At 41.3% G+C, this 14,623-nt stretch overlaps 1 protein-coding gene across 5 annotated transcripts in view; it reads left to right on the top strand.

The window, feature by feature from the left end:
• Positions 1-14,623, top strand: part of HECW2 (HECT, C2 and WW domain containing E3 ubiquitin protein ligase 2) — a 1,462,881-nt gene that overhangs the window by 863,204 nt on the left and 585,054 nt on the right. For all 5 annotated transcript variants that reach the window (XM_069225854.1, XM_069225856.1, XM_069225859.1 and 2 more), the window contains one exon: positions 11,151-11,258. In XM_069225854.1, coding sequence (XP_069081955.1) covers positions 11,151-11,258 — 108 coding nt within the window. The remainder of the gene's footprint in view (positions 1-11,150; positions 11,259-14,623) is intronic.

The following is a 14,623-nucleotide window of genomic DNA, read 5'->3' on the forward strand; positions in this document are numbered from 1 at the left end:
GTAGACAGTCTGGCCAAGATGACTACTTCCGGTTAGCCTGCCAGCTCAGAAACTTAGGGCCAGATGTAGCAAAGGTTTTTACCCATTCTGTGTCTATGGGAAAAAGTGTTTGTACATATGGCCCTTAATCTCTTAAATTGTTTGCAGCACCTGCTTCCAAAAACGCACACTTCACCCCACTGATGTCCCATTGTTGCCAATCTTGCATGGGTCGAGTGCCCTCTGCGACTTGACATTAGTCTGTGGCCATTCCCCAATTCACCTGACAATATGGAACCTTCTTTTCTTCTAGCAGCAGTTCATACCCACTCTCATTTGCTAATCTCTGTCTTCAGGGCAGCCTTGTTTTTCACCTGGTCTATGTGTCTCTTCACATCTCAGTGTCAAGTTCTTGACTTCTTAGGGATGCTCTGTGGTGACCTGGTACCAGTTCTCGGCTAACCCACACTTAACCACCTTTGATCCATTACTCATTCCTCGGGTACTTTAAATTAATCCTATTTTCAAAGGTGGCCTCACATTTTTCCCAGCTGCCCCAGATGTGCACCCTCTGCGGTGCTCATCTGTTAGTCGTTGCCCACTCTGGACTGGCCCTACCCTCTAGATTGGCTCTCAAGTGCCTGCAGGCGCCCTGTCTTCTGTGTATCCCTGAAAGGTAGTTTATGTGCCCCTCAAGGATGCACTGTCTTGTTGGGTGACTCAGGGGTCACCTATGTGCAGTGCCTATCTTCTGCACTGTCAATGGGATTATGGCTGGACTGGCATCTTAGGCTTGACTCTGAGCTGGGTCTCTGAGGACCAGTGCAAGTGACCCCCCAGTCATAAACACTCTGTTACTTCGACTCTCCTGTACAAAGCTCTCAAGATTCCCATATCCATGCACGAGGAGCTGTATGCTCCAAGTTTTTTCTTAGCATTCTGGTACCTGTAGCCATACATACACTAAGCCCCAGAATACAAAGCAAAAAATGAGCTAGATGAGCTACTCATAAATGGACCTTAGAAACTTGAGATATCTGTGTGGTGCACTTCCAGGTGTGTGGCCCACCCAGCCATATGATCGTCAATTATTGTCTGTCACCAAGTCCAAGCACATGAAAAATCCACTCTAATTAGCTTGTTCCCATAGATTTTTCCTTCTAGTTTTCAACAATAAAAAAGTGCAGATTCATTTGCCTTTTTGTGATGCGTCTGGTGGAGGAGGTGCTTGCTTGGCACGCTGTATGTGCAGGCAGCAGAGAGGCTACCGAGATTCTCACACGGCTTAGCCGTCTCTCTACTGCATGCCCAGGGCAGAACTTTATAAGTAAGGTCCCCATGACATTCAGCCTACCGCAGGGCTAGTAATACAATGCATCGCTGCTCAGACCTACCTCTTTTAAATGTAGCAAAGTGAGATTTAATACCTGAGATTCTCTTGTGATTTCAGACTTCTCAATGGATCGTGTGTCAATAATTATTTTCATTAAATTGAATGCAGCTGCAGGCATTGTAATTTGTGTCAATACATTGTGAAATATTGACCCAAGACAGTTGCAATATGTAGTAAGTAAAGGAGCTTATTCAGAGAGAGGCAGATGTAAGGTGTACTGGAGTTTATTTTCGCACCAATAGTTTTTCTTTATGACAGTGGTTTAGGAGACACTGTGGCATTCCACATTTTTGATCATTTTGGACCCATTTCTAGTGTGCAAGCCTGTCCAGAGGCATCAGAGCAACTTGCGGGATAGAGCACATGTAATGCCAAATAAGAATGACATGGTTGACAAAGCCAGCAAAACACTATGGAAGGCAGTGCAAGAAGGCTCAGGAACATTTGAAGGCCACCTAGTTCCATGCAGGACCTCTGGACAACAGTTAGAAGGTAAGAGGCTGTTTTGGAAAGCAGGACTTCGTAAGCCCACTTGCATACTTTCCCAAGACGTTGGGGATCATTTCCATCTCCCCCATGCCCTTAGCTCCACAAAGAGCCACCAGACACTCCTGTACGCCAACAGGGGAAGAGCAAAAGGCAGCTATGATGAGGGCCAAAGCCAAGCAGCATCCCAAAGTCCTTGTCTCAGTCAGCGACTAGAAAAACAAGCATTTGCAATGCAGTAGGTCTTGCATTTTCTAGAGTAAGACTATTGGCGTTGTAAACTCCTAACTGTACTTTTCTTGCCACATTAATTGAAAATGAAAAGTAAAAGAGTTTCACATAAGTGATCCGATTCACAGCTCCATGGCTGATATGCGCATCAGCGTGAAGAAACACACAAAAGGAAAAAGAAGTTCGCTCGCACTCAAATGTATCAGCAAAAGTGCAATTAGCCATGTAACAGGGGCGATGGCCAAGACGGTAACAAAAGCTCGCCAAGGAGGGACAAATGTAAACCATTTAGCAATGTCAGCAAAGGATTTCTGAAAGGCAAGCCCATGAACGAGTGGTAGTGATGGGCGTGAGGTGTGCGTTGTTAAAAGCCCAGATACATACCAACACGTCGGAAAACCAGCACTTGTGCGCTGCTATGCTCGGCCTAACAAGTTGATGGTAAGCATGCCCCTGTTTTATAGCACCCAGCTAAGCCTTCTACAGACCACTTGCTTTTAACAAAGTAAAGCATGTTTTGTTTTTTAAAGTTCTACCTTCTTAACTGCAGAATTTTTCTCCTTTAACTACAAGCAACCAAACCATATAGGGGCTCATTCTGAGCCCGGCGGGCGGCGGGAGCCGCCCGCCTGGAGGGAGCCGCCAAATGACCGCACCGCGGTCAAAAGACCGCGGCGGCCATTCAGATATTTCCTCTGGGCCGGCGGGCGCTCTCCAAAAGAGCGCCCGCCGGCCCAGTGGAAATGCCCCTGCAACGAGGACGCCGGCTCAGAATTGAGCCGGCGTAGTTGCAGGGGTGCGACGGGTGCAGTTTGCACCCGTCGCGTATTTCAGTGTCTGCATTGCAGACACTGAAATACACAGTGGGGCCCTCTTACGGGGGCCCCTGCAGTGCCCATGCCATTGGCATGGGCACTGCAGGGGCCCCCAGGGGCCCCGCAGCACCCCCTACCGCCATCCTGTTCCTGGCGGGCGAACCGCCAGGAACAAGATGGCGGTAGGGGGTGTCAGAATCCCCCATGGGGGATTCCAAGCTGCGCCGCCATGGGGGATTCCAAGGGCAGCGGAAAACCGGCAGGAGACTGCCGGTTTTCCTTGTCTGACCGCGGCCGAACCGCCGCGGTCAGAATGCCCTGCGGGGCACCGCCGGTCTGTCGCCGGTGCTCCCGCCGACCCTGGCCCCGGCGGTCTGAGACCGCCGGGGTCAGAATGACCCCCATAGTCCAGTTTTTCACTTAGTGTTTTCAATAAACATTTCCCTGTTTGAAAAACATATGTTTTCAAGATAACTAAACAAATAATAAAAAAGATACATAATGGATAAACTGGTCTTATTTGTCACTTCTGAGTACTGGTGGATTTTGCATATCACTCAGCATTTGACATTATGGTTTATGATGTCACCAGAACTGAATTTCACTCTAGTAATACGTGTGTGAATGTACGTTTATTACTGAACTTGCTCGAAATAGCATTTGGTATTGGACCCCATTTATTTCCACTGGCATGAAATATAAATATGCCTTTGCTTAATTAGCAACAAAGTGATATTGAACTTTCGTTTCATGATATGCTATATGTCGTGGCCACATCTTACAATCCTTATCGCTAAATGACATTCCTTCACATTGGTTACTCCTTTAAAAAAACGCATTTACCGTTCATGCAGAGCTTGGCCCTTCATTTTATCATTCACAGTTGAAAAACTGCAATTTAAAGAAAACATCAAGCGTTCAAGGAAACTGATTTTAGAAGTAACAACACGTTTTATCTGGTACAATTAAACCAAAAACTCAATCGAAAACAACGAGGGCACAGAACCGACCTGCTTGAAATATATAAACAGTTCACGTATTCCTCGAGTGCATAAAGCTTTTGAACAACAACTAAAAGTTCTTTTGTCCGTGACATTGCCAGCGCACAGAGCATGTCCTACATTTTCCCCAAAATGCCAACAGACTCTCCCACCATGCTGTTGTGGCTTCAACTACAGCCCTTTCAAAAGCCCAGTGCTTCGGCTGTTTGATATGTGTGTTATTTCACACCATCACACATTGCTTTGAACCTCTGCTGCGCATTTATAAAAGACCAGCGCATACTTTCACTTTCTTATTTTATTCGCTTTGAAAAAGTTGCCAAAGACAAGCTCCAAAGTGTAATTGGGAACAGAGAATTCAAAGTGACACTAGATGGAAAAAAAGAAAAATCCGCAACCGATATAAAATGTAGCCACAGCTGTTGCCCGTGAAAGCTTCCTTTTCTCTGTGATATTTTAATTAGGGAATTTCACAACATCCACATAACTACGTCAGGGACTGCATGCTTGTTTACTTAGTCACAAATAATGCCAACAAACAGATTTACTATTTTGAGTACTAAGCCATGGGCCGAAGTTGAACTCTAGTACACTTTCAGAAACTTCTAATCATAACAATGATAATTTCTTAATAAGGTAACTTCTACCAAATAAGGTATATATACTGCTCCATATAATGGTTGTAGAAGTCACTGACCATTCTGGGGACCAAATGTGAAAGCAGGATTTCATTCTAGGTCTTCAGGTCTTAAGGTTTCCTAAGAGACTCTCCCAGTGAATAGTCCATGCATTCCCATTGCTCCATTTCAGAATATTTTGGAAATTCACACTTTGATGGTTGCAAATGGTGAGTCTCGTTTTGAGTTGAGTACCCTCTGTTGTTAAAGTTCTTTAAAAAAAAAAACATTAAAAAAAAAAAAAAATCCAACCATGACTGTGTGCTGAATGAATAAATGTAAAAGATTTGTAGTGTGCATTATTACCCACTGGGCTTTCTGATGCTGTGGAATAATTACCTTAGGTGGGGTGGGGTAGAAAAAAGATGCAACCATGCTGGAAAACCAAGATTTTAACCTGTTTCCTAAAAATGGTATGTGTGACAAATGTAACAAGGTATTGAATTCCATACTTTTCCAGCCAGGTACGACAAAGGTTGTGCACCTGCTCAGCTTCCATTTATTCCAGAGATTTGGAGATGCAGGGCAGTAGTCAAAGTGAGGGGAAGAGAACACATGTAGGATTTAAGATAGTCACTCAAGTAAACAGTGCCAATACGATGAAAAGCCTTGCATGTGAGACAAGTTGACTTGAAGACAACCCATTTCCTGTTACAGGAGTCTAGTCAGGAAGAGATGAGCAAATTTCAGGACGATACTGGAAGGTAAGAAATGTTTTCAGTAACATTTTCAGAATTAGGAACCCAGATGAAGCAATTTGGTTAATTTGTGAGTTAAAAGATAAGATGGAATCAAAAACAAAACCCAGATTTCTAACAGTCTTGGATGGAATTAGTGGGCCACCAAGGAACTGGGGCCACCAGGTTGAAGACCAGTTGGGAAAGTGGCTGCCAATGAAAAAGAGTTTTAAATGGTTGTTGCACCTCTAAATGGATACTGCTCTCATGCAAGAGGTAAAACGCTTTTTGAGTAAATAGCGTATTGTGATTAAAACAGATAATTATTTGTGTGTCATCCATATATGATATTAAATCAAACCCAAAAGACTGAATAACCATTGAAAGAGTGGCAATAAGGATATTAAATTGGGTTAGACTGAGTGATGCTCCCTGTGGAACCCCACACTGTGCTGATTTAGGTTGTGATTGAATTGTGGACATAAGAACAGATTGAGTCCCTAGTGAGATAAAAGAAGTCTGTACAAATGCCTTGAAATGGCAGATACCAAGTTCTGATAGGAGTCTGACCAAGATGGGTTGGGAGATAAATGCAGCTGATAAGTCTAGCAAGACCAGGATGACAGAGCCACACAGGTTAGTAATAGACTTTATGCTATATGCAATGTTAGTCATGGCATTTTCTGTACTGAAGTGTTGACAAAAATCAGATTGAGCGTATTCCAGTATAGCATTCGTTTTGGTTTAGGAAGAAAGCTGACTATTGACCTCCCTCTCCAAAAAATGTCATAGAATTGGAGACCTGAAATAGGATGATAGTTACGAACTCTCTTAGGATCTGCCGTAAGCTTTTTCAGATGCGTTTATTAGTCTGGCCTGAAGTTTTTGATTTGTTTTCAAAGTTTCCTCTCTTGGTTTTAATTGGTTGGCATGCGCTCTCTTGTTAGATGGAGAATAGAAATGCCAATGTGCGCTGAGTTTCTCTGCTGCAATTAGTTTGGATTACTGTGCAGCCAAAAGCAAGGCAGGGAGACCTGGCTGGCTGCTCGGTGCCCCATCCCAGTCCCCCCCTCTTAAACCTGGGGATGGAGCGGGGTAAATCTCGCTTCCATCCCTGTTCCTACGCCCATTCTTCATGTACAAAAAACAAGATGCTATACCAGATGAAGTAATTAAGTAATGTTTCCATGTTGCTCACACTCTGTACATCATTCTGTGAGTTCATGTAGCACTTACTATATATCTTCATCTTATTTCTTCTCACCATTTACTCTTTTTATTCACACCAAGGTCATGTCATGCATTTTGAGCTGTCAATGTGCAAATTATTTCAGAAACATTTCACTTGCTGAAGTACACGTTTTTAGAAAAACAAGGCAAAGAAAATATCTTGTCCTTTTTTCGTATGAAGTATTCCATAAATGTGTTGACAGACTGTTCTGAAGACTGATAATTACCAGTTCATTTCTTCTTTCAGCTCTCTCAGATCCAACCACTGTGTTCTAAATAGTAACCATGAATACCCTTAAGGATTCTGTTTATTTTAGTCCTTTGCCTGTGCATGTGCGTGGAAATATCCACAACGTTTTTCCAAAGAAAACATGTACATTTATTTACCACAATACTTGCTGTGGTCATTGCACGAGGTTAGTCATACGGACAAGATGATGGGGGGTTCCCGAGTAATCGAGTATACATTGGATAAACCCATAAAAACCTAAGAGAGGAAGTAGGCCTTGCTCCAATTCTCCCACCCAGAAGGCATGTCTGAACACATGACTAAAAGGAGCTCTGCGAAAACTTTGTGTTAGCAGCCCCACACTGCACTGAGCGAGGAAGAACTGCAAGCAAGCGCACCCTTTTTAGGAGGGGAATAGAGGGATGGGTTCTCCCACCATGAAATGTTGTCAAACAAGCACTGGCAAATAGGGTTGACCTTATGGTTTTGCCAATGCAGACTTACTGGCTTTGCCAATGTTTTTTGTGTATAATAAAAAGAAATAAATATTATGTCTGATGCTGAACAGCATTACCCAAAGGAGGAGGATGATACATAGGCGTGACTGCTTCATCACTTATGTGCACATATGTGTCACGAATCTACACAAGCCTCAGCACCACCATGCATACATCATGAAGAAGGACCATTTCGATTTTAGTTTTAACCTACCATTCCAAGATGTCAGGTGGCCATTTTGAAACAAATACAAAAGTGCAAATTGCACATTTTTTTTTAGAGAGGAGTGGTACGGCATCAAAAAAAGGGGGAAAAAAAAGGATGCAATGGGGAGGGGCAGTGGTGGAGACGGTAAACACTGGAGTAAGCACCAACAGGAGCTCGGAGAAGGAGGCAACTGTAGAGACGTGTGGAACATGTTAAAATAAAAAAACACAGACAAAACCAAGCAGGAAAGAGAAGCGCTGGGAAGTACGCAAAGGGCAAGCTGGGGGGCAACACATAGATTGAGGTGATGGGTACTTCAGTGGGAAGCAGCACACGAGGGGGAAGCAAGAAAACTAGCTTCCTGTTGAGGATCATGCAAGAGACAGATTCCCCTGCTCCAGGGATATGGACAGTCACATATCCATCACCGTAATTTCCGCCGTACCCATTGAAATGCTAAGTTCAATAAACAGGCCATCATCTTCTTGCATCCACTGAGCTAGGAAGACAGGGCGATGGCCACACACCCAGACTAAAAAGAGTACCATCAATGTAGCAGGTCTACTGAGAAATGGGCTCTTATGCTAGTGCTGTTACTGAGGAGGTGTCACCAGAATCCATCCTGTTCACAGCAAAAATAAATAAAACATGCATTTAGCTCCACAAGCCAATATACACACAGATGCATTCAATAAGATGGTAGCAACCGTATGAGTTTCCTTTCTTATGTATCAGTTTGGTCTACTTTCAACTCTGCTGTCCATACTTATTGTAATATGCACACTAGGTACTCCTCCACTGTCCTTTGCCTGCTTTTTCCATCTAATTCTAATAAATTGTGCTGTTGTCCCACAGTAAAATAAAGCTGAGCTGAGGACCAGTATACCATCTGCTGCTAGTTACAGTCCACTCCCAAATCCACGACAACCTTTTAACTGGACCTTCAGAATAAGTCACCAGCGTCCTCTGGGCACACAAGCCTTTACAGCACCTTGTCTTGTGGGGGTTAACATTCCATCAGAATGCAAAGAAACTTTGTAATCAGGATTGATCTCGATAACCATGGAGATCAATTTAGGGAATGGACAAAATCCAATCCTTGAGCAAGTTTTCCACATCAGACTAATTTAGTGCAGGGTCTGAGCATTCCCTCTGTATTTCCTGCATAGGGTGAAAGGGTGATTCCAGTCCTTCGTCTGTGTCAGTAAGCACACAGATTACAATTTGTGAGTGCAAAATAACAAAACATCATCCTGAATGATGGGAACCACACATTCCATCTTCCGGTCTCTTCACAGAATAAATGTGTACCTTGACATGCTCTTTTGAAAGTTTATATAAAATAAGTATGTTAGAAGTTTACATACAACTTTCGGCGCCACCCTTGTGCTCTGCCCTCCAAACATTAGTGCGCAAGCAGTAGCTGCATACAATGTGAAGTGCGTGTCATAAAAGAAGAAATGGATTGGTTAGGCTCTTTTGCAGGACTCAGTCCACAGTGGAGGTCTAATTTCAAGGGTGCAGCGGTTCTCACACTGCTTAGCAAGCACACACACTGCACTACTGTTTTCTTCAGACCAAAACCGTTAATAATGTTTCTAACTACCATGAAAAAGCTTGGTCAAGAAATTTATGTTCTCCTAAGATTTATATATAATAATATGGTGCAATAGATTTCATGTTTTTGTAATGCGGTGAAAAATATTTTTCTGAGATCAGGTGAGTGTCGCACGAACAACGCTGGCAATCTTTAACCATGTCTGTTTTGAACGTGATGTCAATGTATACTTCACAATCAAGGTTATCTTACAGCCTGGAAACAACGCATGCCAACTCATAGTTTTAATGAGATAGGGTCGTCGGGTGTGTTTGCATCACTCTATCCTAGCATCTGGTGGAAGCAACTTAACTGATTCTTCATTCACAAAGTAAACTTATATAAGCAATATTAACTTCATTGCAAAAATATTATTTCACTCGTGTATTTCCCCATTGCCAAACATACACTTAATTTCAAATGATTTAAAAATGTTAATGAATAAAACACATGCAGATTTAGAGTCTGACAAACCATGTGCCCATTCCAGGATTTAAAAAAGTAATTTTAACGTTTTCACCAAGCAATTTTACATCATACACATCTGTCTAAAAACGCAGATTTTACATATTCAGAGATCTGATTGTTTGCAATAAAAATGTATTGCATTAGCTGGTATTTGCTACACCTTCGTTCCTAGGAGCCAGTGTAAATATGTGGCCCTTGCATCTATATGCAATGGCTACCATCAAGTAGCAAGTGTTCATTAGACTAGTGTACATGTTCCTGTTGTGGCATCAGTAATGCACTCCATGTGAATCTACCCTCAGGATGTAAAAGCACTAGTGCATGCATGTGTCACCATGAACAGCATCTACAAGACCGTCCCTTCCGTACAGTGCAAACCTCTAGACCAAGGTCTGTTACCAGACGATACCATTATCATGGAAGCTACAGTCACCAGGGTGGTAGCTGACTCTGTCCAGTAGATGAGGTCTGGCTGCAGGACAGGAAAGTTTGGAGACTCGCTCATAAAGAGAGTAACAAAATGTTATTCACATATAGTGAATGAGTGAGTGCGAGAGTGAAATCAAATAATACTGTCCTGTGTCGCATAGCACTGTTTATCATCCCTGAAGTTGCAGTGTGCCTCTTCCTAAGAGGCACCAGTGTGCATAAGAGATATTTGTTAATTTTCTGTTCACTGACATGCAGAGAAGTTTGTAAGTAGCCACACTGTGTAAGTGGATCCAATCCTAGTGTAGTGAGACTATTGGCATGAGGCGTCTGACTGAATTAAAATCTGCCTAGTGTGAAACCTATAGCAGCCACTCTACTTCTGTCACCTCTTTAAGAGAAAAGAGTTGCATTGCGGAATAGTAAGTGCCATTCCCCTCACACTGGAAGCCTTATTGAACCACCATTTATATTGGAATCAGCATCTTCTTCCCAGCACACAAAGTATCCAATCGTTATTATTCCTACATTGGGTGAAGGAGCAGATTTGTGTAGTCTATCTACCTTCTGTGTCTTCCGTCAGTCAATCTATATTTAGGCATTGTTGTTTTCCATGTATTCGTGTTGTACTGCTTTGTATGCCACCCTATCATAAAACACCTTTGCTTATCCCAATACTGTACAAAGTTTGACTGCTTCTCTGCATCTCAACTACCATGGTCAGAATTTAGGTACTGATGTTTGTGAATGATGAGCGTTTACAGATGCCTCCAGCAGAAAAATGCACTACATTTCTCTTTTGAATCTGGAGAGGTAGACCATACAATTGTAAGAATTTGCTATGATACTTTCTTCCCGTCTTCATAGGCTATAGTAAGCATCGTTGATGTTCACAAAGGTCATCTAGACCGTTCTGTTCTCTATTCAATCAATTTAACATGTTTAAAATTCTGGATTGGATTACCACAGTTTAAGTAAGCTTGCTTTCGATGAAGATTTTGTTCTATAACTTATAAATTCACTCATGTATTTATGGCAAGTGTCTCCACCCCAGATCCATGAGGGCTTGCTCCATGCTACTTCTTCAAACTATTTATATAAGATATATTTATATATAGCAAATTTCAATGCATCCCATTTACATTGTCAGTGGATTTTCAGATGTGACTTTCCTTGGCCTACATTAGACACCCCTAAACAAGAGTATTCAAAGTGCCAATTTTGTTTCAACAGATGAAAACTCTCCTGCAAATTTCTGGGATTCAAAGAACCGGGGTGTGACGGGTACCCAAAAAGGACATATTGTTTGGCGAATTGAGCCCGGACCCTATTTTATGGAACGTAAGTACCCACATTTTCATATTGGAGTGCTATTTTAAAAAAGTCACAAACTGCACACTGTACAGTTTAGAGCAAAGTTGTTATCAAAACATACTTTGTTTATTTATTTATTTCAAATGAGGGTACAAATTAGAGACTCATAAAGATGTTATGATGCTGATGTTCCTCAGGCTCCTTTTTCACCCAGCCCTGCATTACCAGCAATCATCATTGTTGTCATTCTAGAATGTTGCTTTGTCTGATGATACGAATTTGGGTTTTGAGATGTATTGTGACATCATTCTCCTAAAGACCCCTTTATGTGCTCGTTTTCAACTGACCTGTGTGTTATATGTAGAATCAGAGATTTAAGGAACATGAAATTATGATATTACTTACCATTATTTGGACACTAAAGAAACGATTTAAATGTACCAGCTTTGTTGTCAGGATAAGATTTCTTCCTTGATTGATATTTGATGGTAGTTACTGTTTTGGTCATGTTGCACTCATTCCTATAACTTTGACCTGAAATTGTGACTTACAACAAATTAAATAATTCACCATTGACTTCCTATATATTTTTATAGGCTGCAATCAACCATAAAACCGGTGATTTAATACATTATAGTGGAAATTCCTCACTCACACGGATCAACATATACAATGACCCCCAGGAAGTTTTACTGTCACATGATTTTTTTCAAAAGTTCCCCTACTCAAATAGAATGCATGCATCTAACTGTAATAATATTGTCTTGTTTGTGGGACATGGGTAGTTTAAGAGCGAGAGATATGAGTTGGTTGATTTTTTCTGTTCTCTGTGGAGGCCATTAAGGTTGGTCGGTGTTGATGTCACCATGTTGGTGAATGATGGAGTAGAGTCTGGGGGCCGAAGACATCATGTACAAAGTGTTTTAATTCAGTAAATATGCGGGTATGTGACCATTAAAACAATTTTTTTAAGTGTACTATTCGTAATTTAGGTTTTCCAAATTGTTAAATGGATATAGGAGACAATAAGAAATCAGTATTTGGAAGAGATGTGTTTAGGGCATCCCTTTAAAGTACTGATTTCTTATGTTTGTATTAATATCTTGCAACCAAAATCTGGTAGCAAAACATTAATATTTAACCACCAACTCAAGGGAGTTGGAAACCAATTTGCAAATTGAATGGAGGCCCCAAGGGTCTCCTTCCCCTTTAAGAATGTTCCTAGGACTACTGCCTACTCGTAAAAAAAGTTTATGTAACTTTTCATTTTTTTTTTAAATGCATCATGCTGCATAAAAAGAAGAATGATTTATTTAAAAGCAATCACGTACATGGTGGTCTGCTGACCCCAGCAGACCGCTATCGCTTGGTTGTGGCCAGTCACAGTGGGTCTTAACTTGTGATCTACTTCATGACTATTGATGAGGTAAATTGAATCGTGACCCACTTTGATTTTGTATTTTGTGAACTGACATCTTGGTACATAGGTAGGGTTTCAAAATCAAAAATAATTCAGTAAAAGTTGATGCACAGTTTGTGATCTCTTTTTCTAATCGATTTTTTGTACATGAGGCACCATATATACTATTTATTTGTCACAAAATACTGATCACAATTTGAAACCAGTATTTGTGCAACCAGTGAAGGTTCTTAAGAACCAACCTATGTACTAATAGGTCAGTTCATAAACATATAAAATAGTAATGAGTCAGAATCTGACCTACCTCATGCATATTAATATGTTAGGTTGCAAACTGCGACCCACTATAATTTTTTGCCATCATAGGGGTGGTAGCTTGCAGGGGTCAGCAGACCACTATGTCTAAGATGGCTGTTAAATAAAGATTTTGGGCTGCATTTAAGAAAAAACATTTGTAAGTTTTGAAGATTTTTTTAGAGAGTACAGTGGTCCCATGGACTGCTACCTACTCTTAAAAAAAGTTTTTGGACCATTCACAAAGGGGAGGGGGTCCCTTTGGGCTACTTCCTGCTTACAAATGGGTTACCACTACCTTTCGGTAGATGGTAAAATATCAATGTTTTTGTAACCAGATTTCAGTCACAAAACATTAATACAAAGCATAAGACATCAGTATTTGGAAGGGGAGGCCTCAACAGGTCCCTTACAAATATCATTTTGGTATATTTTCCTAAATCCATTTAGTAATTTGGTAACCTGTTACCAAATCATGGAAAATGTTTATAACATTCAAAAACACATTTTCTGGTCGCAAACCATGGCAAACAGTAACATTTGTGCATCGGGCTCCATATTAGGTGTGGAAGTCACTGAGATGCATAGACGGTGCATCATGAAAACAACAATTTTAAAGTTTTAGCTAAGTTTCTTCTTGTGTCCAATGGAGTGTGGCTCTCTACAGTAAAGAGTTTGGTTGAGATTTCATGGTTTGACGGGCTTTTGAATGCTACGTGCATACTGGTTCTGAGCACTGAGGTCTGTTGGACTATGTAGGACGGTGCTAATTATCTGTTTTGTGTTTTTTAACTTAGTCATATTTAAATGCAGAAAAATTTACAGCAAATGCATCAAAGTGGTTTGCATCTTCACACACTTCATAGGCAAAATCAGCTGCTATATCCTGAAATGAATGGTTGCTTTATTGTTGACCAACATTAAAGACTGTCCCCTTTGGACAATAGGGCACGCATATCAATGTTTAATTTTTCCAAGACTGTAGACAGTCTGCTGCATGAATTGCTTATATGAATGCATATCAGAAAGACAGTACAGCACATTGGAGGTCAGTTTTTATATCCGTAGTTGCTGTGGATTGTGTGGGCTTCAGTAAGAAGAACAATGATGTTGCAGATGCTGGCCCACACCAACCAGGGACCTATATTGGACTAAGAATTGATCCTACACTGGGTGTGATGCAGACCAGTATTCTAGTGCTTGTCGTACCCCACGCCAGAATTCCTATGGAAGCATGAAATATATTTTAAGAAGGCACCATGAAAAAACGTAGGGTTCCAGAATGTGCATAAACCAAGCAGAAAGTATTTATATTCTGGCCTTGAGTATTGTGATTGTTGAGATTCTGAGCTGATAGCGGGAAGTTAACTTGAAGTGTAGATACAGCACAAGGCATTGCAGTCCGCATGAACAAGATTCCTCTTAAATAGAGCACATACATGTGGGTTAAGGAAGCTGATGTGTGGCAAATACAAATGGACAGATCCAGGTTTACTAAGGAATACTTTGATTGATCTGAGGGTCGGCAGGGACGTGTATGAATAAAAGCAAACACTGATACATCTGGTATCAGGGGACAGATAGGTCATATTACAGAAGTTAAAGGCATGTGACAAAACCATATCACATAACAAAGAACAACATAACCATTAAAATACCTTATAACAAACCACAGAAC

The sequence above is a fragment of the Pleurodeles waltl genome, chromosome 3_1 (assembly GCF_031143425.1).
Source record: "Pleurodeles waltl isolate 20211129_DDA chromosome 3_1, aPleWal1.hap1.20221129, whole genome shotgun sequence".
Classification (NCBI taxonomy): Eukaryota; Metazoa; Chordata; class Amphibia; order Caudata; family Salamandridae; genus Pleurodeles; species Pleurodeles waltl.